At 43.2% G+C, this 27,611-nt stretch overlaps 1 protein-coding gene across 1 annotated transcript in view; it reads left to right on the top strand.

The window, feature by feature from the left end:
* Window positions 1–27,611, top strand: part of PLG (plasminogen) — a 301,774-nt gene that overhangs the window by 165,034 nt on the left and 109,129 nt on the right. The window contains exon 9 of the mRNA XM_078648716.1: window positions 8,492–8,619. Coding sequence (XP_078504842.1) covers window positions 8,492–8,619 — 128 coding nt within the window. The remainder of the gene's footprint in view (window positions 1–8,491; window positions 8,620–27,611) is intronic.

Genomic DNA, 27,611 nt, shown 5'->3' on the forward strand with positions numbered 1-27,611 from the left:
TTCGCTGGTCGAGTTCAATAAGGGGCCATCGGGGCGACTATCATATCACTTAGCTGTTGACATACCTGGGTGAGGGGGAGCAAGTTCAAGGTTGGCGGTGTGGCATCAAAGTGACCTGGTGTAATATTCTTGCGAAGTTTTTCCTGGACAAGATCTGCCAGTTTTACTTCTGGCTCTATGGCATCCTCGTTTTCTCTGTCTGGCCTGCCGGCCGCTAGTCCTGTCAATACCTTGTCAACTTTTGAGCCTATTGAGCTGGCCTGCTCTTTCAAAATTCTTAAGTCTTTGAAGTCGGGCTCTCCGATGGATCCTTGTGCCGCTAGACTTCTGGCCGCGGTTGCGGATACACACAGGCACAAATTCTCCCGCTCCTTAAGAAGCCGTCTCTTGACCAAATGATACCGGCAAATTATCGCTCCATCTCACTGTTGCCAAGCCTGGCCAAGGTCTGTGAGAAGGTCGTTACTAATCAACTGACTAATTTTGTGGAGGTATCGGGTCTGCTGCATCCGGCTGCATCCGGCTCATTTGGGATTTCATGCCTCGTTCAGTACAGAGTCTGCATTACTGGAGGTGACAGAAGCAATTCGCAAGTGTTTGGATGCCGGCAGGAGAGCTGCATTGGTTATGCTTGATCTTTCGGCGGCGTTCGACACTCTGCCGCATTCCTTGCTTATTGATCGCCTTTCGGAGATCGGGATATCTGGCTCTGTCTGGTCCTGAATTAAATCTTTTCTCGAAGACCTCTCACAGCAGCTCTGGCTTCCACCTTGTGTTTCGGTATCTCAGCAGGTAGCTACTGGTGTTCCACTAGGGTCATCCCTTATTCCCCTTCTTTTCAACATCTATGTTACTCTGCTGATTTACCTAGCGGAGTCATTAGGGGCTAAGGTGATGGCCTATGCTGACGACACCCAGCTTCTGTTTTCTTGGGGAAGGGATGATGACTCGGTTTTGGTGGCTCAACATTGTTTGTCTTCTGTTTTCTGCTGGCTCGCACAGGCACAGCTAAAATGTAACGAAGAGAAATCAGAGGTCCTTCTGTATGGCGTCTTTCCAGCTAACTTCTGAGAGGTTATGGCCCCCGGCTTCCCCTTGCCTAATGCAATGGGCACTGCTGCAAAAAACCTGGGGGTCTGGTACAATGAGAATCTGTCCTTCTCTACCCAGGTCATAAAGCTGGTTGGGACCTGCTTCGGCACATTGAAAGCCTTGAGGAAGTTTCTACCTCTTTTCCCTAGACCAACCAAAGAAACGGTTGTCCGTGCTTTGATTTTGTCTCGCTTGGACTATGCCAAGGCACTTTATGTGGCCATCTCCGGCTACCTCCTGAACAAATTGCAGGTTGTTCAAAACTCGGCAGCCAGACTCTTGCTGGGGATACCTCGCAGGTGTAGTGTGCGTGCTCACTTGCGCTCTCTACACTGGCTCCCGGTGGAGTCTTGAATAAAATTAAAAACCCTGGCTATTGCTCATAGGGCCCTATATGGCCTGGGTCCCACCTATCTTCAGAAGAGGCTTGCTTTCTATAACCCTGTGAGACAGTTGCCCTCATCCTCCCAACTTTTGATGCAGACCCCCAGGTTTAATCGCCAAAGGTTAGGTGGGAGCTCCTTTGTGCATATAGCTGCCCTGGCATGGAATGCTCTACCCTTGGCATTGCGCATTACTCAAGATTCTGTGATTTAAAAAAAAGCTAAAAACCCTTCTCTTTCAATAGTGCTTTGGTGTGTGACTCCTTTTCATAAATTCGCACCGGGACACTCTGTTGAGTATCTGTGCACGGTATAAATTGATATAACATAAAATAACATAACAACTGAGTTAGTTGCCATTCGATTGTGTCAATTGTAGTTTCCACTATTGTTATTAGTTTTGTTTGAATTTCTGCTCCACTATGGGAGTCTTACCTAGGTCTCCTTAGCCAAGAGAAGACAAACGCAAAGAGCAGCTCCTTGTTTGGACTTCTTAAGGCCTGGACAGGAGCAAGGATATAAGACTTTCTCTCACTACCACCATCCAAACAATTACCATATCCCTTTCACCACAGATTACTCACAAAATCAACTTTCACCCCCTCAAAAGAGTAGCAACATATAGCCCACTCTCACATTCGATCCCAAAAACCTCATTGTACTCCCACACATTACCATTTTAATTTCACTATAGAAATGTACCTATCTTTGTGTATTCCTTTGTTTAAACATGTAAAATAATTATGTTGTTAAAAAAACATCTTTGGTCTACACGCACTTGCTTCCATTGTGCATCTATGTACCTCCATGTACTTGGGTCTGTGTGTCTGTTACTTTTCTCCTGAAAAAGCATATCCAATGCACTACCCTATTTCTCATCCTGTACCTCTATCAATATCTTTAATCTACATATACTTACTTACTGTATGCATCTATATACTGTCAATGTACACATGGGTCTATATATTTATCACTTTCTTCTAATTTGGCATTTCCAATGCACTACCCTATTTCTCAGCCTATACTTCTCTCAATATATCGTCTAACCCAACTTTCTGACTCATCTCAAACTACTTTCTACTACTCTTTCCAATGCACTACCCTATCTCTCACCCTATACATCTTTCAATATATCCTCTACATCCACTCTCTCATTTATCCCAAACCCCATACCACTACTATGTTCTCCAAAATAACCCTTTCTAGGCTCTCTCCTACTCTACCCCTCCTTGCATCATCTGACACCTCTTTTACTATACCGATCCCCCAAAACAAACCTCTCAAAACTCTTCCCTCTGACTCTTCCCCCCAAAAAGCCCCTTTTACTCATCCAAAAGCCTCCTCCTACTGCTATGACCTAAAAAAAGAAATACAAAAAAATTCTTCACTCTTCTATCCCTCCACTATCTTTTTCAATCAAAATACCAGATTAACATGTTCACTTCTCAAATTCCAAATTCCATTATACTAACTCACCACTAATCCTTTATGGGTTCCAGAGTAGCGTGCTACTCACCAATAAAGCGTTTCAACATCCCATCAGGGTTACAAGCGCTATATAAATGAAAACCTTTTTTCCCCTTTCTACCCCTCCCTATCTCTTCTCAATCCAAATAACTGACTATATCGACCACTCAAATTAATTTCACGTTTCACCACACTAATTCAACACTAATCCTTATGGGTTCCAGAGTAGCGTGCTACTCACCAAAAAGTGCTCCAAAACCCCATCAGGGGTAACAAGCGCTATATAAATACAAACCTCTTTCCCTCTTCTATCCCGCCACCTACCCTTCTCTATCCAAATAACTGAATAACATATCAACCACTCAAATTACTTCATATTGCACTATACTAATTTTCAACACTAATCCTTTATGGGTTCCGGAGTAGCGTGCTACTCGCCAGAAAAGCACTTCAACAACCATCAGGGGAGCAGGTGCTATATGAATGCAAACCTTTCTTCCTCTTCCATCCCCTTCACTATCCTTCTCACTCCAAATAACTGACTAATATCCACCACTCAAATAACTTTCATATTTCACCATACGAATTCACCACTAATCCTTTATGGGTTTCCGGAGTAGCGTGCTTCAACACCCCATCAGGGGTAACAAGCGCTATATAAATACAAACCATTTTTCCTCTTCTATCCTTCTGCTATTCTTCCAAATCCAAATAACTGACTAACCTATCCACCACTTAAAATTTACTTGCATGTTTCACTATACTAATTCAACACTAATCCTCTATGGGTCCCGGAGTAGCATGCTACTCGCTGAAAAAAGCTCTTTGACGCCTCGTCAGGGGTAGTAAGCGCTATACAAATGCAATTACAATACAATACAATACAATTGACACCCTTTGTATTCAACAGCCACTCCTTCTGATGTTCATTAACACACAATCTGGTTAACTTCAAGTTCAGACATTGCAGCCAATACACTGCAGATCTGTGAGATATGATTTACACACACAGCTGGAGATATCACTGTTGTTCACAAGTTCTCCTATTCCTCTCTACTACAGTAATACATCAGATTTACATTCATCAAGCTCCTCACTTTGTGCATCCCCATCTGGACAATGCAAAACATGCCTTCCCTTAATCCTCCAAAACCCTTTGGAAAGAAAAATCTTCATTGAGCAAATTACAAATCTCACCATAACATCATCCATTACCCAGTCCAACAGCATCTTCCTCCAGGACCACATTCTACCTGGAGATGCTGCCACCAACTAGATGAAGAGAACTCTTATCAAACTCATAGTGTAAACACCAAGTGACACATCACCAAGCCGTTAATTCGAAAGTTAACATCCTCAACCAAGTATTCTTCACCATGACAACCATCGAATACCAACTGCTATTTCTTGTAGGCTTGAACGGCCATTTTGAAAACACAATATTCATCTACTAGACACCATCCATCTATTACAGTCAGCCTAAACCAGCCACATAACAATAGTCCTGCTTCATGGACAAACCCATTACAACTGCCAATTACGTCCTCTAACTTTGCCTCCCTAAACTACCAATGTTTATTTTCTACTCAGCGTGCTCAACATGATCCTAAAGATCAATACCAAATCTCTTGCCCACTAAAACTTCTCATATTGGAACAAAAGCAGAAAAGAAAAGAAATGGCACAACTCCCACCAGATGACCTGTCTAAACTGAAGGCTCTCCATTCCAAGGACAACAACCTCATCTACTATCAGTCCTTCATCAAAGATTCCTCCAACAGAATGGTAGCCCTGTTCAAAGCCACCAACACTGCATAAACCCAATGCTGCATCAGCAATATCTTGCTCAACAGATAGGTGCCATGCCATCAATCCATTCTTCATAGACCAAAAAGATAAGACAAGCCAAGTCAAACAAACTACTGATTTGAAACAATCTGGATTGGAAATCCATCAAATGTTCTATATGCTTTCGTATTCAGGCGTGACTGAAATTTTCATCTCTCTTAAAGCAACCACACAAGAAGACCATTTCTTGCTCTCCATTGTTAAGAAAAGCCTCTACAGAGAAGTGATTACAGAACTGCTCTCCATAATCAAGGCCCCTCTTTCATAAAGTATCTTTCTCAGTGCACTTGAAATCAGAGAACTTCTCCAGATACTGATCTCAACTCATATAATCTTAACCAACTGCCAGCTACTAATACATTTAATCTTCATCTGAAAGAACTGAGGAAGCAGCTGCTTTGAAACTACAAAATTAAATCAATGACAACTTCCTTTTTAATGACTGATAGGCTGCAGATGATGCAGCAACAAAGTTAACCCTCCTTTCTGTTTTATCATGTCAGCAGCCTTTGAACCTATCATCCAAAATATCTACTGAAATCCAGATAGTTTTAATTGGATTTAATACTTTATGTTATTGTGTTTCTCCTCTTTACACTCCTGCCAACAGGAACACATTCAGAGGGTTTCTCAAGATATGAGCAGCGAGCTGTGGCTTGGAGAGCACACGATAATCTTACTTTCTAAATGGAGCTTCTTAGAGTCCTACCAGTCGACCATGAGTCAAAAATAAGATGATGACACCCAACTCTATTTAAAAATCTTTTCAAATTGAGATAATGATCCCTGTTTCATAACACTATCATTCGGACAACACAAACTGCTTTGCATCAGATCTGATTCTTGAAAATAAATCACATCATTGTAGGAGGACATTGCAACATATAGAGCCACAATATTGCCAAATTGGAAAACAAGAAATGCAATGAAGATAAGACCAAGAATACTCCTTCTCAAATTATGCACTAGGGCTATGGTACAACATTGTGGTTCAGCTCAGGCTTCTCTTTTCCGTTTTAAAAAGAGCTGAAAACAAATTTCTTTATTTATCAGCTAAACAACCATTGATCATTTTTGTTCAGATAGGTGCCACTGCAAGCCTTCAAAATGGTTTTATAAATAATTTGGAAACCAAGAAGTAGGAACAGTCATATTGTATGCACTAATTATGCGCTCTCACTCTACTGTGGACATAAAATAAACACCAGATACATATATCATTATACATCTCAATGTGCACAAAGGTTCAACTGTGGACATCTGGCTGGGCCGGAACAAAGTCACAAGTTCAGGCCAACCGTGAAGGAGCATAGGCCAGCTACAAGGACACAGTTAGAACGCCAAACAAGAGTATCCTAAATCCTAGTTGCAGAGCATTGTGAGATCCGACGCCGAGGTGCAGCGAAGCTGATTTACGAGGACCTGCAGCGTCATCACAGATCCCATTGACAAGGACTTGTGATGCCAAGGCTGGTGCTGAGGATGCGTTGCGCAATCAAGAATTTGTCGGTTCTGAGGAGCTGTGACGCTGCGATGCGAGAACGTGCGTTATTGAGGCTGCTGTGGACAAGAGATTTGAGATGCAAGGGCCTGCCTCGGGTAAGCTTTTCACAGGCAGCAGTTCCGATGCAGGGTGCGAGGTCTATGTGGAATCCTTGCGCTGAGGGAACCCTCACAGCAAAGGCGATGTGTCCATTCTGCTCGGGATAGCACATGCAGCAGAGGAGATGTACCGGTTCTGCTGGGTCCACAGATGGGCTGACAGAGCATGTTTAGGCGTACTTCCAAGGGACCAGCACTGGTATGACACAACTTGTCAGGGTACGACTCACAGATGGCAGAGTCCAGGTGCTGGCTTCAAGGTTGTTGGAGTCTTCTGTCCTGAAGCACTAGTCAGGTGTTCAGCCAACTAGTCCTTGAACTCACTCTGGGGTCCTTCCTGGCAGATTCTTCACAGGGCCAGAAGTGTACTGCAGAGTTAATATCTGGGATCCAATATTTATATCTGGGCCTTCCTTTGAAGTGGGAGAAGCTATTAGAGGGTTTCCATTGAAGTGTAAAGGCTTCCTGCCTCCCCTGCTCTCGCTCCACACTAACTACAGGGGGTAGGTAACCCTTTGTTTGGAGGCAGGACACAGCCTATTCAAATGTAAGTAGCTGTGCCCAGCTTCCTCCTCACACCCTGCCAGTGATGGCCCATACAGGCACACCTAAGATCTCTATTGTGTGTAGCTGTCAGGGAGGAATACACAAAGCTAAACTCATGCATGTGGCCCAGAGACAGCCTACACGCACTAGATGGCTAAGTCATGAAAATGTCAACTTTATAAAAGTGGCATTTTCAAAATTGTAATTTGAAATTCAGCGTTACCATAAGAAAGGATGTTTCATTACAATTCCAAAGACACCAAACATGAACTGGTTACCTGTTCCCATTTAGAAGTTACAGCATATTAAATGCAATAACGAAACTCCAATTTTATCTAATGAGAGAAGTAGGGTTTTTCAGTAGTGAAAAATGAATTTAAGAGTCTTTCACTACCAGGATATGTAAAACCTAAAATTACATGTTCTACTTTTTAAATGCAATGCATCCTGCCGTCTGGGCTGTCTAAGGCCTTCACTAGAGGTGACGTATATGTCTCAAAAAAGCAAGGGTTGGGCCTGTCTAAAGGTTTACTTTTCCAGGTCAAAATATCAGTTTAAAACTGCACATGGGCTGGAATGGCAGGCAAGATGCATGTTTAAAGGGCTGCTTAAGTGAGTGACTCAATAAGTAATGCAGGCCCACTTCTAGCACTGAATTTACAGGCTCTGGGTGCATATATTACCATTTTAATACGACTCACATTTAAAATAAATTAAGTATGCTAGTTGGGGATAAGCCAATCTTACCATGTTTTAAGGAGTGAGCAGAATGGATTTTGGTGGCATAGCATCTCAGGGTCCATTTTAGGATCTCAAGGTCTCCATTGAGGGTGAGAGAGCACAATTACTAAGGAGACAATAACATGGAACATAACTTAGACAAACGAGCAACAAGGTGTAGATCTTTTATATGCTTTTCCTTTTTCACATACGTGGGTAACGGATCCAGGCATTGCACCCTAGCTTAACTAAGAGTGTGGTCCACTGTCCCACAGTTGCCAGGAATTTCAAATATTCACCACTCCTGTGCACAGCATGTACTAATGTGTTTAGAACATTTATATAATTATGGAAAATCTTCTGAATTCTTGAGACTGAAGCATGGGACTTTATGTCTTGTTATCATGAGGCTTGGAGATGATGTACATTCTCCACATGCCAGCCTCGTGTTTGAGAGAGAGGCTGCCTTGCATCCTGGGTGATGTTTTGATGGGTTCGGCTAGCAGGAAGGTCGGTGATGACTGTATGCAGCCATGCCTCTAGAAATGGTTTCAACACTACTCTGACCCCTAAGGGTTTTACAATCACTGAGGCCTGTGGGGAGTTCACTTATGGAGATAGTGGCTGCACAGGAGCATGGGCTATTCTTCTCATGGCAAACACCTTATCTGCAAATTAAATGTGTACCTCAATTCATGTCCATGTCATAATATATGTAATCATTTTAAATGATAAACTCTGAAGCAGAGAGCGGTCCTGTATTCTGTACCCACTGAAACAATTGATTAAAAGTGATTGTAGAAAGTTTCTAACCTAAAGTGCCTCTATTTCAGGAGCCTAGACAATAATTATTGTAGGAACCCGGATGGGGAGACAAGGCCCTGGTGTTACACAACTGATGCGGCTACACGATGGGAGTACTGCAAGATCCCCAGCTGTGAGGAGTCGCCACCGACAGAGGGTAAATGAATGTTCTAGAGTGATTCACTGCAGCATCCAATATGTAATCACATGATAGTTAAGTGTGTGCTATGCACAGGTGTGCTGCACATATGTATATATGGCAACAGGTGTACATGATGTCACTTAATGTTTTGAGATATTTTCCTTTTGTTTTCATACTGTTTAATGTTACTACTAATGTTCAAAAGGGGGATTTTAGGTACAGGGGAGGGAGAGTTCAGGTGGAACTCCTCAAATATTAATAATGCAAAGGATGAAAAAAAGTGCTAAAAGAAACGGACATGGATCCCAAGCAATATGGTGAGAAAGGATATCAAAGGGGCATTGTGCCGATAAGATAACAGTGTGGTAGCAACATAATTCATTAGAACATATAGCTCATGAAGTGGCACTTTTTTGCCTCACAGCCTTATTTTTAGTATCTTTTTATTATAATGATGACTTCATATATGATTTTCTGATCAATAATTGTGAGAAAAAAAGAATCCAGTTTTTCTAGTGGTACCTATTTATCACTTCATGCAGTTAAGATACAAATAAAAGAATGTGATTTCAAATGTAGCGCTCACTCAACAAAAAGCGTCATGGTGCTAGAACTGAAGGGAAGGAGGCCAGCAACAGTGGAGAGAAGGGAGGCCACGAGGTAAGAATAAACCCTACTCCCAAAATAACAGAACAGATGGTTTTAAGAGATTTATGAAACGGAGCATGATTAAGGTTGGACAAAGACAGAGTGGTAAACCATTCCAATCATAGAGTGACCAAAACATAGAAGGGCATGCCCCACAGGCTTTACACTTGGGTGCCCTCCAGGGAAAGGAGCTTATCACATTAGTAGCAATCTGCAAGGCAAGAGAGCACACAATCATCAATAGATTCTCACAAGCCTAGCCAGGAGACAGGTCTCCATAGATGTCATGCAGTATTTGCGGGTAAGATTTTCGACAATATCTATTGCACAGAGAATGTAAAATACCCTCGGCACATTTAGAAACAAGCATTGGTAAAGCCACAATTGTGGTCTGCTATAGCTGAATGAGTTGCAGTAACCACACGTTAGCTCACCTGCTGAGGTATGGTATCAGCTGTTGCTTATCGGAGAATAGTAGGGTGATTTAACTAATAAATGAAGCAAGATATCTGGCTGAGGGTCACAGAACATTTCACAAACCTACGACAGGTCTTCGGGCCCAGCACTCTCAGGAAGGCTATGGGACCGCTGTTGAGCTGCGTGATTGTTGGCAATGATCAGATCGAGGAGTAAGGGTACAATTCCACTGATGGGAAAAGTTTGGAAGATGGAGAGCTGCAATGTTTTGGATTGGTAGTGAGTTCTACACAGTGGACAAAACCATCACATTCAAGGTAGTAATTCATGGAGGATGCACCATCTAAAGCAGGAGAGTTCAAATGATGAACTATGGAACATTATCATGAGGAGAATGATATTCTACAGGCCTTTAAGAGCCTGCTAAGAACAACAGCAACACAAATAAGGGAAACAAGTCAGGCATTGATAGGAAGGCCCACTGAATAAAGGGACCCTGGTCAGAATAGGCGTAAATGCTCAAATGCATGAGGGACTCACTCAGAATCTATCTGAGAAAGTGGGTGGTTGGTGGGAAGTGTGGAACAAAGAAAATGTGGTGAGTGAATATGTTAACATCTTAAAATTCTGCCACAAAGCAACAATAAAAGGAAGGCTTGAAAGCTTAGGAGAGGGTTGAGAGATTCAACCAACATAGACATATGGATGGCAGTGTTCACCATGTTTGTGTGTAACCTTACCAGCTTGCAGCAGCGCACTATTGAAAAATCCTGGCATCACTAAGCTGGGCTGAGTCATTTTTGGAGGATTAGCATGGCTCCTGTATGATGGAGAATTCTGGGGCCAGGAGATGTTTGCACCATAGAAGTCATGGGGTTATAATGACAATGAGCTTTGGCTCAAATTGATGACTCCCATCATCTGTGAACATGGCAGGGGGATTTACTCTAACCTGTGTGCCTTTTCTAAGGCATCCCGACCACAGAGGTAGTAGGACGTGCAAAGTTGGAAATGGAGGAGGCATTCTTGGATTTCACCTAGGGGGTATTATATCACTTGTGCTACAATAGTTCAGGTATGAGATGAGATTTTAAATGCAGCGTTAAACGCCAATTGGTAAAAGGCTTTTATGTGCAAAGATCTGGAGCAGGTTTCAAGGGTAGAGGGAACAGCAGAGGGGTATTGGGTAAGGGTCAGTACACCAAATAAGATTAAATCAATTGATCTCATGTACTAAAGCTACAGAGAAAAGAAAAATGCCAGTTTATTGATGAAAGTATTTACTGAAGTTCTTAGACTTCTTTTTGAAGTGTTGCAATGATAGCAATGGACTGACAATTTACAGTCAGCAAGGGACACTTCCTGTCTCTCCGTTTCCCATATCTCATAATTGCTCCATTGGGGTTGTATCAAAAACACATGAGATGAATTCAGATTAGACCATCATCTTTTTGGCCAGAAGGTAGTTCAGTTAACAATTATATTGACCAAAGCGAGCAATTTAGTCTCATTCAAATATCATTCCTGCCGTTACACCCTAGTGGCCATGGGAATGCCCAGATACTAGCTATTCCTCACTGACAAATCCTAATCAGTCTGAAGCCAGTCTGGGGTTGCTTGTGTTCCCTTCTGGAGGGGCCCTCATTTGGCAGTTTGAGGTGGACTGCTCTTATGAGATGCAGGGTCAGTACTGATTTGCATAATGCGGACCTGTGTCTAGAGTTGCACCAAGTGTGAATGTGGGGTGCTCTGGAGCTATGAGGCAACTGGGGGTTAATTTGTGAGGCATATACTGAAAGGAATGACAAGAGAGAAAGATACAAATAGTGAGAAGAGAAAATCTGTCACTGTTAACATCTAAGGGAAATGTTGGCTCAAGGACAATAGTGTGCACATTTGCCTGAGAATATAGAATATACCGATCCATTTTACAATGATATTTTTTAAGCCTTCAGAATTTTGGAATTTTCAAACAACAAGGGCAACCCTAGAACAAGAACCTTGGGTAATAGACGCTATAATCCAAACAATGGTTTGTGAGCCAAACTTAAAGATAAGGGGCCAGATGTATCAAAGGATTTTGCCCATTCTGTGTCTATGGGGAAATGCGTTGATACATATGGCCCAAAGTTTGTTATTTTAAAATTTAGGAAAGAACCTAAAGAAAGAAAAAGGACAGAGGCTTGCTATATTCCACATTACCCATGTACCAATAGTTGTATAACAAAACTCATATTTAATATTACTTAAACAAAAACATATTACCCACATTAATAGTGGCGCTCATACAGTTACACAAACAGTGTTATAATTATAAACAATGACAAGTGTAAACTAATGGGTAGTGCCTGTGGAAAAATACAAACAACAGGTTTCAAAATAAAACAAAAATCCACAATACAACAATTGTGTCCTCTTTCATTTAGGCCACATTACTGGCGTCATAATTTTGGAGGTAACTAGGATGGCTTGAAGGAAGATGAAGTGATTCAAAAAGAGGAAAAACGCATTCATGAATATGGAAGGGCAAGACCAATAAAGTATGGATGGTGGTTCATGTAACTTTTATTATTTTGGAGAATAGGGGAATATTCTAGTTATGTTTCCATATTAGGAGAACATTCAGGAATTGAAATGTGGAGCACTATAATACAGTCAAGTGTGAGATGAGTTGAGGAAGTGCTTGGCCAAGGATGTCTGGCTCCTAGCCATTTTCAGCATCCATTCGTTCAGAATAAGTGCAAAAACTGAGGATTACAATTTGGGCTGGCCCATTTCTTCATAATGGGTGCAGCAATTAAGGTTTACAATGTGGACTGGGTAGACAAAAGGCTGAAGGAATAGGCAGATGGAGATAAAAGTGTATGTGGAAAGTGCCGGGTCTGAAGACATGAGTGCTATAAGGACTAATGACCTTTTGACATCAGAGTTGGGTAAGTGGAAGAAAAGAGAAGAAGGCTGTGGATATGCAGCCCTTCTATTGTGAAGGCAAGGATATTAGGGTTGTACAACATATGGACACAGTGTACAAATGCGAGTGCTGTTGCGATGTGGTAAACCAATCATTGTTGGAGAGCAGGATGTATCTCGGTAATGATGATGGTGGTGCTGGAAGATTGGTGGGGCAGGCAATGAGGTTATGAAAAGAGGACAGAAAGAACACTTCAGGGGAAGAATCTTCTAGTTAAGAAGGAGAGAGCTCAGGCTAAGCCCAATGGGATAGCCGTGAAAGTTAAGAACAAAAACTGAAGTTGAGAAAGCAAATCAAAGTGTGAAGCAGAAAGTAGCTTTGGTCCAAGTGAGTACAGGCTAGTCAAGAATTCAGTGAGTGAAACATGAATAAGAAATGATAAACACTAGAGGGATGCTCAGAAAGAGTGTATATTCACAGTAAAAGTATCAGGTTAAGAGTTGGGGGTTGTTTGATCCCTAGAGGGTGGCCATTGATTATTGGAGGGAGATGAGAAAGGTTTTGACTTAAGAAAGTTTATGGCACTTTACAATGTGCAACAAGGCCAAAGGGTGTTATCCAAGTGAACCCTCCATGTTTTCATGTTTCCAATAGTAGAGAATGTGTCTGTGGCTTGTCATTCCCCAGTAACACTAATTGCATTCTCCACTTCGGTTCTCTATAGAAATCCAGTATCTCATTCATTCATTTTAGTAATCATTCCCAATTACAAAGCTCACATACCTCCGAAATGAGCACATTAGACTGAAGGACATATTTAGCCAAAATGAAAGAGTTTTCAAAGTTTCAAATTATTTCAATATAACCAGAGTTATTTGCAAAGGTACGGTAAACATGTGAGTAGGATACACGTTTAACTTTACTCTTAAAACTTTGAGTAAGTTTACTACTATTGGGTTCTCACAAAAACTGAATTTAAAGTTACTCAAAAGTGTAGTCTACATCAGCAAAACAGGGATGGAGCCAAACTTACATTTGTAATTTACTACTGCCAAAAGCCAGTAGTAAGTTCAGAACCACACATGGCCAAAAAGAACTGATACTTCAACACCCTCCCATAGAAAATAAAGGTGGTAGAGACTTAAAATGAAACCTCATAGGAAAAAAGCTCACTTAAATTAAATTAATTAAAATATAAATATAATTTCATGTTATAATATATATATATTTATAAAATAAAACATGTATTATATAATGATAAAATATTTGAAAAAAATGTAAATGTAAAAATTAATCTAACAATATATTTTAATAAAATGTAATTGCATTACTTTGAAATATTTCTATACATTATGTTTAATAATTATTACTCCATAGTATTTTATGACTTTATTTGAAAAATTATTTTTTGATTTAAATTTCAGATATATGCTCATAATTTAATACAATATTTTAAAACTATTTGAGGATTGCATTCAACATTCAGTTAATGAGGTAGCATTAATTTTTGTAATTCTACATTTAAAATAAATATATAAAACTAATTTACAAAATGATTTCACTTAAAAATATTTTTACAAACTTTTTTCAAATCTAACAAAATGATCAACTTTATAAAAGTCATATCCATCTGTTTTATTCATGACATGGACCTTACCAACAATCATACTTGAGCAGCACTTTATATTACCATATCAGACGTATTACTCTTGTCGTATTGTGAGCCATAACTAAGCATATCCTTCATCTCTGCTTATATCAATCTACTTGTTAAGCTTTGCCAAAGGAGATAGATTTACTAAGAGTTCCAATCCTCCCGCCTGATCAAAAACCGGCTATTATTGAAATTGCTCTCTGTAAGAAGAAAAGGGAAAGAAGGAGAAAGGAGAAAGAGGAAGAGACAAAGAACTCAATGGTCAACACAAACTGGTTTCTTCCCAATGTCTTTATGAACACAGGGTCTTCAGTCCGAGCCTGTACGCAGACGAGACAGGAAGAATAAAGATAAGTAGAGATATTGTTAAATAAGAGGACAGTTTAAATAAATGACGATTTAAAACACTTATCATACTTCAAGGCAGATATTATTTTTTAAACCCTTGCATTAACAGGGAACAGATGGAGAAGTCCAAGAAGGAGCTGCAAGGTAGACAGTTGTTGTAATAGTATGGCACATAGTCATACACAAAAAGAGAGATATTTGCAAAGTCTCTAACTAAAGATACCTAGGAAACCAAAGGAAGGAAAATACCAAAGTGGAAAGTGGAGGGAACGGTGAGCCGAGTGAAGCACTAGTTGTCAACCAGCAAAGCTATAAAAGTACATGAATCATTCCCAGGCACTTTGCTAGCAGGAGGAAGGGTTTAAATACTTGCACTGCTATGTTCAACTCAGAAGTGAATGCCTAACCTGGACCTGAGTTACTTCAGCTAGTTAGATGTCTAGTCTTTTTTCCCATTACTCAGTCATAAAAAGTCGGCAATGGAAGTTTTGGCCAGTGTTCTTCTTCTTATCTCCTGCATGTTTTCTAATCTGAGTCCTGAAGCTAATCATATCAAGTAATGCTGTGTTTCTCATTTTGTTTTTTGCCTATTTCTTTATGATATCAAGTGATTGTCAGAATGACTCCAAAAGTGTTAAGTGAATATAGTCTAACCATTATGATAGTTCATTCTTAACTTGTTCACATATCACATTTATCTCTTTTTAATGCGTGAAGCCATTAACACAAACCCTTCCAAAGAACTCACAAACAATGCTTTGGTTAACAAACTTCATTTTGCCAACGCATTCCTTTTACCAATGGTACTTTCATTACCTTGGAGCTTCGTAACTTTATTTCTAATTATTGACATTAATTCATTCATTCAATAATCTTTATTTCGGCACCTTACAGCCATAAAAGATGTATAAAACCAAATACATTTCACATTACAAAGAGGACAATTTACATGATGATGAGTTGGGTTTTACAGGAGTACAATAAAAACCATAAATTAGTTAAAAAGGCATATATAAAGAGTACTTAAAAACGGTTGTACATGACCATACATTTGATTACTAGGAGCAATTCATTAGTACAAGCGATAAAAAGAAAAGAGAACAACCTTGTCCATCATAGATATATATACACAGATCTAACCAATTATAGATCAAAGCCCATTTTTTTACGAGTATAACATACCGACAGTAGAAATCTGCTTACACAGAAGACAACCGTTTGTTGGAGTCAGTTTTAATAATCCTATATGCTTCAACATAGGAACGGACACCAATTGCATTACACAGTGGTCTAATCCTTTTTTTCTTTGCCAATAAATACGCACTGCAGGAAAACAAGATATGGATATCATCCTCTTTTAAACTGAACGAGCAGCACAAACACCTCGTGTTTTTTAGAGGCACCGTCATAGACGACCAGCTAGCAATCATTATGTTAGTTTTGAGTATTCCATATCTAAATTTCAAGTAAAGACTTTTTGCAAGTGGAGATTGGACCTCATCAAGGAAATCCCCAAAGTGTGGTAGATCCTTAAATGCCCAAACATTCCTTGTGATGTAGCCCCCTGTATGGCTATTTGGGAGGTTGTGAGCTATATACGCCCAAAATTTGATTTTGACCAATTGTTTACAACTATATGAGAGACATTGTGGTTCCTCCCAAAAGTGTGACAACCCAATTCTACATAGCCAGGTTTGGACATGTTTCAACCAAGGATTCAAATTATAATGGTCCAACCTCTTTATTTCAACGAGGCCATCTCTATAGTCACCGAGTTCTGCTGTACACCAAAGTCTCACCCAATAGGAAAGTGGACGTAAAAGCGCAATATGATCTGTACGTTTTGCACTTAGATCTAACAATAATGGTAAAAGTGGGGTACAATTAGGTAGTCGTAATATACTTCTGTAAAAATTATTTTCGCTCTTTACAAATAGATTCCCAGCTTTCGGACCCCAGATTTCAGCCCCATATAGAGCTGCAGACTGGGCCTTGAATTTAAACACTTCTAATGCTGGTGATATTGATTTGTTGAGGCTCGCCCCATGTTTCTTTAAAATTGGTAAGGTATTCTGTGTTAAAATGGTTTTACTTTTTTCAGTTTGAGTGATCCATGAATTTTTTGTATCTAAGGAAACTCCCAAATAAGTAAAATTGGACACAAGTTCTAGTTTTTGTTTGTTTAAGAAGAAATTCTCCGTGAATGGTTTATGGGGATTTAGGGCCATACATTTGGTTCTTTCACATTTATCTCTAGCCCTTTCTCATTGCAATAAAGTTGGAATCTGTTTAAGAGGGTTTGAAGACCTTTGGGCGTCTGCGAGATCAGAATAGTATAGTCCGCAAATAAGAGTGCGGGGACCTTTATAACATTCAGTTTTGGAGAATCGTTGGTACATTCATCCAGATAAGCTGGTATGTCATTAACGAATAACAAAAAGAGAGTGGGAGCCAGCACGCATCCTTGGCGTACTCCCCGCTTAATGGGTACAGGTTCTGATAATTCCCCATTTTGACCCCAACGCACTCTGGCATAGTTGTTATCATGCAGTCTTATAATCTGTTGAAGTAGACAACCCGGCAGCCCCAGCATAAGCAGACAGTTCCATAAACGATCACGGAGAACTAAATCAAAGGCTGCCCTAAGGTCAACAAAAGCAACATAAATATGCCCTTTCCTCAATAAAACATATTTCCAATAAAGACAACAAAATCTAAAAACTTGGTCAATTGTGCTAATGTTGCACCTGAACCCAGCCTGAAACTTTGTAAGGATAGCATTATCAACCATCCAGGAATTCATACGCGTTAAAATATGCCTTGCAAATAATTTTTGTAAAATATCCATTAAACTGATTGGACGATAGTTAGATGGATAATTTCTATCGCCCTTTTTAAAAATTAAAATATTCTACGCACCCCTCCAGCTATCAGGCAAATCTGCCCCATTGCCTAAAAAATTAAAAAGCCGATTTATATATGGTGCCCAGACTTGGATCTCGTGCTTATACAAATCGCCAGGGATTTTGTCTGGGCCTGGTGCTTTGTCGTTTTTTACTAAATTGATGGCTAGCTCTGTTTCCTCTAAAGAGAACATTACATTCTTAGCGCTGTATGTGAACCGGGAGTACTCTATTTCATTCACCTCAATAGTATCAGGAATTTCATATAGGTGAGTGAAATGTCTGACCCAGGTCTGTTCATCAATGAACACGTCCTGTGCCAATCTACCTGCATGATTCCTGATGGCTACTAATCTCCAAAATCCTACGTTATCCTTGGCCTTTGCTGCCAATAACATATTCCCCCAGCATTCCTCGTCCCAATTGGCTCTTGCAATCGCCTGGGTTTTCTTATAGTCATTCCTTGATGCCCTAATTGTTTCAGGAATTTTACTTTTAATTGCCTCTACTAATAGGGCCTTACTTATACGACAATCTTTGTTGTACCAGGGTTGGGTACTTACTGCACTGATTTTCCTTTGGGTCAATTGTTTTGGCATTTTAGACACAATGGGCAGTAAAGATCTAAAAAACTCTTTGTGTAGATCGATAAAGTCATTACCACCTGCCAATTTACTTGTATCACTGGCAAACGTATCAGCAAACAAATTATAGATACCCACTAATAGTTTCCTATTGTCTAGTAAGTGGGCCCATTTTAAAGAACGTCTATTACTGCTTACTAATGGTAGATCATTAGTACCAGTAGCCAAAGAACAACGCACCTTCTCCAGGCCATCACTAAGCAACAAGCTATAATCTATTGATAGTTTGAGGGGACGATGATCACTTTCAATCCGGGGCATAATCTCAAGATCTACCAGGTGAGGCCAGGCGTCAATGGATGCTAGAATATAATCAATCTTGCTTTTGCCATTATTTTTGACAAAAGTTGCAGCTTTGGGAGAGTCGGATGGAAGGCGGCCATTACAGGCCCTTAACCCAAACGTAGCAGTCAGCCTCAGTATTTGAACTGCTAGGGTGGTGAAGCGCACTGTTTCGGTATAACTTAGGGATGATATGTTATTTGCCATATCCTCGTCACCAAAAACATCGCCGAATCCAATAATCGGCTCAAAATTGCAGTTCAAGTCCCCTCCTATTATCACGATACAGAAAAGGGGGTGGTGATGAACAGAGTGTCTGAATTAAGCAGACCACTCTTACCCAGTCCAAAGATCAGGGCTTGACCCATCACCGTTATTTATCTCACTGCCCCATCCCAGCTCAGAACCTGGCTATATGCAAATTAGTCTGTCCCTGGCCCAGTGCATCATGGGAACAGGGCAGACCAAACTACCAAGCCAATTCTTCACCAGAAAGGAGACAAGCTACCGGGGACCGGTTTCTGGCATTTCAGCCTCTTCGGCCCGGCTTGCTTGAATCCTGATGGAGCAGTGAGAAAGGGACTCATGTCTGAGTATACCCTGCCACACCTATAGTGGCCAAAAACGATACAGAAAAGGGGGTGGTGATGAACAGAGTGTCTGAATTAAGCAGACCACTCTTACCCAGTCCAAAGATCAGGGCTTGACCCATCACCGTTATTTATCTCACTGCCCCATCCCAGCTCAGAACCTGGCTATATGCAAATTAGTCTGTCCCTGGCCCAGTGCATCATGGGAACAGGGCAGACCAAACTACCAAGCCAATTCTTCACCAGAAAGGAGACAAGCTACCGGGGACCGGTTTCTGGCATTTCAGCCTCTTCGGCCCGGCTTGCTTGAATCCTGATGGAGCAGTGAGAAAGGGACTCATGTCTGAGTATACCCTGCCACACCTATAGTGGCCAAAAACGATACAGAAAAGGGGGTGGTGATGAACAGAGTGTCTGAATTAAGCAGACCACTCTTACCCAGTCCAAAGATCAGGGCTTGACCCATCACCGTTATTTATCTCACTGCCCCATCCCAGCTCAGAACCTGGCTATATGCAAATTAGTCTGTCCCTGGCCCAGTGCATCATGGGAACAGGGCAGACCAAACTACCAAGCCAATTCTTCACCAGAAAGGAGACAAGCTACCGGGGACCGGTTTCTGGCATTTCAGCCTCTTCGGCCCGGCTTGCTTGAATCCTGATGGAGCAGTGAGAAAGGGACTCATGTCTGAGTATACCCTGCCACACCTATAGTGGCCAAAAACGATACAGAAAAGGGGGTGGTGATGAACAGAGTGTCTGAATTAAGCAGACCACTCTTACCCAGTCCAAAGATCAGGGCTTGACCCATCACCGTTATTTATCTCACTGCCCCATCCCAGCTCAGAACCTGGCTATATGCAAATTAGTCTGTCCCTGGCCCAGTGCATCATGGGAACAGGGCAGACCAAACTACCAAGCCAATTCTTCACCAGAAAGGAGACAAGCTACCGGGGACCGGTTTCTGGCATTTCAGCCTCTTCGGCCCGGCTTGCTTGAATCCTGATGGAGCAGTGAGAAAGGGACTCATGTCTGAGTATACCCTGCCACACCTATAGTGGCCAAAAACGATACAGAAAAGGGGGTGGTGATGAACAGAGTGTCTGAATTAAGCAGACCACTCTTACCCAGTCCAAAGATCAGGGCTTGACCCATCACCGTTATTTATCTCACTGCCCCATCCCAGCTCAGAACCTGGCTATATGCAAATTAGTCTGTCCCTGGCCCAGTGCATCATGGGAACAGGGCAGACCAAACTACCAAGCCAATTCTTCACCAGAAAGGAGACAAGCTACCGGGGACCGGTTTCTGGCATTTCAGCCTCTTCGGCCCGGCTTGCTTGAATCCTGATGGAGCAGTGAGAAAGGGACTCATGTCTGAGTATACCCTGCCACACCTATAGTGGCCAAAAACGATACAGAAAAGGGGGTGGTGATGAACAGAGTGTCTGAATTAAGCAGACCACTCTTACCCAGTCCAAAGATCAGGGCTTGACCCATCACCGTTATTTATCTCACTGCCCCATCCCAGCTCAGAACCTGGCTATATGCAAATTAGTCTGTCCCTGGCCCAGTGCATCATGGGAACAGGGCAGACCAAACTACCAAGCCAATTCTTCACCAGAAAGGAGACAAGCTACCGGGGACCGGTTTCTGGCATTTCAGCCTCTTCGGCCCGGCTTGCTTGAATCCTGATGGAGCAGTGAGAAAGGGACTCATGTCTGAGTATACCCTGCCACACCTATAGTGGCCAAAAACGATACAGAAAAGGGGGTGGTGATGAACAGAGTGTCTGAATTAAGCAGACCACTCTTACCCAGTCCAAAGATCAGGGCTTGACCCATCACCGTTATTTATCTCACTGCCCCATCCCAGCTCAGAACCTGGCTATATGCAAATTAGTCTGTCCCTGGCCCAGTGCATCATGGGAACAGGGCAGACCAAACTACCAAGCCAATTCTTCACCAGAAAGGAGACAAGCTACCGGGGACCGGTTTCTGGCATTTCAGCCTCTTCGGCCCGGCTTGCTTGAATCCTGATGGAGCAGTGAGAAAGGGACTCATGTCTGAGTATACCCTGCCACACCTATAGTGGCCAAAAACGATACAGAAAAGGGGGTGGTGATGAACAGAGTGTCTGAATTAAGCAGACCACTCTTACCCAGTCCAAAGATCAGGGCTTGACCCATCACCGTTATTTATCTCACTGCCCCATCCCAGCTCAGAACCTGGCTATATGCAAATTAGTCTGTCCCTGGCCCAGTGCATCATGGGAACAGGGCAGACCAAACTACCAAGCCAATTCTTCACCAGAAAGGAGACAAGCTACCGGGGACCGGTTTCTGGCATTTCAGCCTCTTCGGCCCGGCTTGCTTGAATCCTGATGGAGCAGTGAGAAAGGGACTCATGTCTGAGTATACCCTGCCACACCTATAGTGGCCAAAAACGATACAGAAAAGGGGGTGGTGATGAACAGAGTGTCTGAATTAAGCAGACCACTCTTACCCAGTCCAAAGATCAGGGCTTGACCCATCACCGTTATTTATCTCACTGCCCCATCCCAGCTCAGAACCTGGCTATATGCAAATTAGTCTGTCCCTGGCCCAGTGCATCATGGGAACAGGGCAGACCAAACTACCAAGCCAATTCTTCACCAGAAAGGAGACAAGCTACCGGGGACCGGTTTCTGGCATTTCAGCCTCTTCGGCCCGGCTTGCTTGAATCCTGATGGAGCAGTGAGAAAGGGACTCATGTCTGAGTATACCCTGCCACACCTATAGTGGCCAAAAACGATACAGAAAAGGGGGTGGTGATGAACAGAGTGTCTGAATTAAGCAGACCACTCTTACCCAGTCCAAAGATCAGGGCTTGACCCATCACCGTTATTTATCTCACTGCCCCATCCCAGCTCAGAACCTGGCTATATGCAAATTAGTCTGTCCCTGGCCCAGTGCATCATGGGAACAGGGCAGACCAAACTACCAAGCCAATTCTTCACCAGAAAGGAGACAAGCTACCGGGGACCGGTTTCTGGCATTTCAGCCTCTTCGGCCCGGCTTGCTTGAATCCTGATGGAGCAGTGAGAAAGGGACTCATGTCTGAGTATACCCTGCCACACCTATAGTGGCCAAAAACGATACAGAAAAGGGGGTGGTGATGAACAGAGTGTCTGAATTAAGCAGACCACTCTTACCCAGTCCAAAGATCAGGGCTTGACCCATCACCGTTATTTATCTCACTGCCCCATCCCAGCTCAGAACCTGGCTATATGCAAATTAGTCTGTCCCTGGCCCAGTGCATCATGGGAACAGGGCAGACCAAACTACCAAGCCAATTCTTCACCAGAAAGGAGACAAGCTACCGGGGACCGGTTTCTGGCATTTCAGCCTCTTCGGCCCGGCTTGCTTGAATCCTGATGGAGCAGTGAGAAAGGGACTCATGTCTGAGTATACCCTGCCACACCTATAGTGGCCAAAAACGATACAGAAAAGGGGGTGGTGATGAACAGAGTGTCTGAATTAAGCAGACCACTCTTACCCAGTCCAAAGATCAGGGCTTGACCCATCACCGTTATTTATCTCACTGCCCCATCCCAGCTCAGAACCTGGCTATATGCAAATTAGTCTGTCCCTGGCCCAGTGCATCATGGGAACAGGGCAGACCAAACTACCAAGCCAATTCTTCACCAGAAAGGAGACAAGCTACCGGGGACCGGTTTCTGGCATTTCAGCCTCTTCGGCCCGGCTTGCTTGAATCCTGATGGAGCAGTGAGAAAGGGACTCATGTCTGAGTATACCCTGCCACACCTATAGTGGCCAAAAACGATACAGAAAAGGGGGTGGTGATGAACAGAGTGTCTGAATTAAGCAGACCACTCTTACCCAGTCCAAAGATCAGGGCTTGACCCATCACCGTTATTTATCTCACTGCCCCATCCCAGCTCAGAACCTGGCTATATGCAAATTAGTCTGTCCCTGGCCCAATTGGCTTTTGTAGTCTGGTCTGCCCTGTTCCCATGATGCACTGGGCCAGGGACAGACTAATTTGCATACAGCCAGGTTCTGAAACTGGGATGGTGCAATGAGCTAAAAAACGGTGTTGGATCTAGCCCTGATCTCTTGACTGGGTGAGAGTACTCTGCTTAATTCAGAGACTCTGTCCATCACCACCCCTTGTTGTAAATTATTTTGTCCACCCTAAGCGTGGAAGGGTATACTCAGATGTGAGTCCCTTGCTCATTGCACCATCAGGATTCAAGCAAGCCGGGCCGAAGACGGCTGAAATGCCAGAAACCGGTCCCCGGAAGCTTGTTTCCTTCCCAGTGTAAGAATTGGCTTTTGTAGTCTGGTCTGCCCTGTTCCCATGATGCACTGGGCCAGGGACAGACTAATTTGCATACAGCCAGGTTCTGAAACTGGGATGGTGCAATGAGCTAAAAAACGGTGTTGGATCTAGCCCTGATCTCTTGACTGGGTGAGAGTACTCTGCTTAATTCAGAGACTCTGTCCATCACCACCCCTTGTTGTAAATTATTTTGTCCACCCTAAGCGTGGAAGGGTATACTCAGATGTGAGTCCCTTGCTCATTGCACCATCAGGATTCAAGCAAGCCGGGCCGAAGACGGCTGAAATGCCAGAAACCGGTCCCCGGAAGCTTGTTTCCTTCCCAGTGTAAGAATTGGCTTTTGTAGTCTGGTCTGCCCTGTTCCCATGATGCACTGGGCCAGGGACAGACTAATTTGCATACAGCCAGGTTCTGAAACTGGGATGGTGCAATGAGCTAAAAAACGGTGTTGGATCTAGCCCTGATCTCTTGACTGGGTGAGAGTACTCTGCTTAATTCAGAGACTCTGTCCATCACCACCCCTTGTTGTAAATTATTTTGTCCACCCTAAGCGTGGAAGGGTATACTCAGATGTGAGTCCCTTGCTCATTGCACCATCAGGATTCAAGCAAGCCGGGCCGAAGACGGCTGAAATGCCAGAAACCGGTCCCCGGAAGCTTGTTTCCTTCCCAGTGTAAGAATTGGCTTTTGTAGTCTGGTCTGCCCTGTTCCCATGATGCACTGGGCCAGGGACAGACTAATTTGCATACAGCCAGGTTCTGAAACTGGGATGGTGCAATGAGCTAAAAAACGGTGTTGGATCTAGCCCTGATCTCTTGACTGGGTGAGAGTACTCTGCTTAATTCAGAGACTCTGTCCATCACCACCCCTTGTTGTAAATTATTTTGTCCACCCTAAGCGTGGAAGGGTATACTCAGATGTGAGTCCCTTGCTCATTGCACCATCAGGATTCAAGCAAGCCGGGCCGAAGACGGCTGAAATGCCAGAAACCGGTCCCCGGAAGCTTGTTTCCTTCCCAGTGTAAGAATTGGCTTTTGTAGTCTGGTCTGCCCTGTTCCCATGATGCACTGGGCCAGGGACAGACTAATTTGCATACAGCCAGGTTCTGAAACTGGGATGGTGCAATGAGCTAAAAAACGGTGTTGGATCTAGCCCTGATCTCTTGACTGGGTGAGAGTACTCTGCTTAATTCAGAGACTCTGTCCATCACCACCCCTTGTTGTAAATTATTTTGTCCACCCTAAGCGTGGAAGGGTATACTCAGATGTGAGTCCCTTGCTCATTGCACCATCAGGATTCAAGCAAGCCGGGCCGAAGACGGCTGAAATGCCAGAAACCGGTCCCCGGAAGCTTGTTTCCTTCCCAGTGTAAGAATTGGCTTTTGTAGTCTGGTCTGCCCTGTTCCCATGATGCACTGGGCCAGGGACAGACTAATTTGCATACAGCCAGGTTCTGAAACTGGGATGGTGCAATGAGCTAAAAAACGGTGTTGGATCTAGCCCTGATCTCTTGACTGGGTGAGAGTACTCTGCTTAATTCAGAGACTCTGTCCATCACCACCCCTTGTTGTAAATTATTTTGTCCACCCTAAGCGTGGAAGGGTATACTCAGATGTGAGTCCCTTGCTCATTGCACCATCAGGATTCAAGCAAGCCGGGCCGAAGACGGCTGAAATGCCAGAAACCGGTCCCCGGAAGCTTGTTTCCTTCCCAGTGTAAGAATTGGCTTTTGTAGTCTGGTCTGCCCTGTTCCCATGATGCACTGGGCCAGGGACAGACTAATTTGCATACAGCCAGGTTCTGAAACTGGGATGGTGCAATGAGCTAAAAAACGGTGTTGGATCTAGCCCTGATCTCTTGACTGGGTGAGAGTACTCTGCTTAATTCAGAGACTCTGTCCATCACCACCCCTTGTTGTAAATTATTTTGTCCACCCTAAGCGTGGAAGGGTATACTCAGATGTGAGTCCCTTGCTCATTGCACCATCAGGATTCAAGCAAGCCGGGCCGAAGACGGCTGAAATGCCAGAAACCGGTCCCCGGAAGCTTGTTTCCTTCCCAGTGTAAGAATTGGCTTTTGTAGTCTGGTCTGCCCTGTTCCCATGATGCACTGGGCCAGGGACAGACTAATTTGCATACAGCCAGGTTCTGAAACTGGGATGGTGCAATGAGCTAAAAAACGGTGTTGGATCTAGCCCTGATCTCTTGACTGGGTGAGAGTACTCTGCTTAATTCAGAGACTCTGTCCATCACCACCCCTTGTTGTAAATTATTTTGTCCACCCTAAGCGTGGAAGGGTATACTCAGATGTGAGTCCCTTGCTCATTGCACCATCAGGATTCAAGCAAGCCGGGCCGAAGACGGCTGAAATGCCAGAAACCGGTCCCCGGAAGCTTGTTTCCTTCCCAGTGTAAGAATTGGCTTTTGTAGTCTGGTCTGCCCTGTTCCCATGATGCACTGGGCCAGGGACAGACTAATTTGCATACAGCCAGGTTCTGAAACTGGGATGGTGCAATGAGCTAAAAAACGGTGTTGGATCTAGCCCTGATCTCTTGACTGGGTGAGAGTACTCTGCTTAATTCAGAGACTCTGTCCATCACCACCCCTTGTTGTAAATTATTTTGTCCACCCTAAGCGTGGAAGGGTATACTCAGATGTGAGTCCCTTGCTCATTGCACCATCAGGATTCAAGCAAGCCGGGCCGAAGACGGCTGAAATGCCAGAAACCGGTCCCCGGAAGCTTGTTTCCTTCCCAGTGTAAGAATTGGCTTTTGTAGTCTGGTCTGCCCTGTTCCCATGATGCACTGGGCCAGGGACAGACTAATTTGCATACAGCCAGGTTCTGAAACTGGGATGGTGCAATGAGCTAAAAAACGGTGTTGGATCTAGCCCTGATCTCTTGACTGGGTGAGAGTACTCTGCTTAATTCAGAGACTCTGTCCATCACCACCCCTTGTTGTAAATTATTTTGTCCACCCTAAGCGTGGAAGGGTATACTCAGATGTGAGTCCCTTGCTCATTGCACCATCAGGATTCAAGCAAGCCGGGCCGAAGACGGCTGAAATGCCAGAAACCGGTCCCCGGAAGCTTGTTTCCTTCCCAGTGTAAGAATTGGCTTTTGTAGTCTGGTCTGCCCTGTTCCCATGATGCACTGGGCCAGGGACAGACTAATTTGCATACAGCCAGGTTCTGAAACTGGGATGGTGCAATGAGCTAAAAAACGGTGTTGGATCTAGCCCTGATCTCTTGACTGGGTGAGAGTACTCTGCTTAATTCAGAGACTCTGTCCATCACCACCCCTTGTTGTAAATTATTTTTTCCCTCCTATTATCATGCTTGGTAAATCGTCCTGGTTAGTTAAAAAAAGTTCAAATTTTTCCAGGATCGGGGACTCTTTCGAAGAACTACCTGGACGGTTGTATACATTAAATAGAAGAAGACACCTCCCATCTTTCGTTTTTACCTTCAACCCTAGTATATCAACTGAGTCGATAACTAATTGGGTAATGATGATTTCCAATGATAAATGATACTTTTACCCATACGGTTAAGCCTCCAGATGGTCTACCTCTAACTGAAGGTACAGCCTCTATATTAAAAGTCCTGTATCCAACTCTATGTGGAATTTCTAGGGCCCATGTTTCTTGTAACAAACAAATATCTATGAATCTTGACCAATCTGGATCACAAAGGTTTTTAAGCAATCCCGTGATATTCCAAGATATCAGAGTTAAGTTATTTGGGATATACCCATTACTATCAGCATGCGATCCCACCAAAGGAGCACCGTAGTTGCCAGCCCCATGGACAAAAGTTGGCCCTGGGGAAAGATTACTCACAGCATGAAGTCTTTTCACATCCCACCTGGGTAACCGACCTCCCCATACCCTGCCCGTCTGTCGACTTCACCTGGGAACCCTTTTTCAAAATTGAGGTTAGACCTACTGCCTCATTCGCAACATCCAAAAGGGGTACAAGTGCCGTTCGTGCCTCAGTACACACGTGGCATATACTAGGATTTGTTGAGATAGTATGACCCCTTGTCAATCCAACATTTGCAGCCCTCGACTGTTCCCAGTAATGCATAGCAAAGGAACCCCTAAATATCGGAATGGGGAGTCAGTCTACTCCCTCCATGCCGGAAAAGGCGGCAAAACGATTTTAGGTAGGGATGTTAAAGCTAGGGCCTTCTATATTACACATATACGATATGCGGGGCTTTAAAGGGTTTGTCAACAAAGCCCGGGGATAGAAATAACTTAAGTCGTGAG

Source organism: Lissotriton helveticus, chromosome 6 (genome assembly GCF_964261635.1).
Source record: "Lissotriton helveticus chromosome 6, aLisHel1.1, whole genome shotgun sequence".
NCBI classification, from domain to species: Eukaryota; Metazoa; Chordata; class Amphibia; order Caudata; family Salamandridae; genus Lissotriton; species Lissotriton helveticus.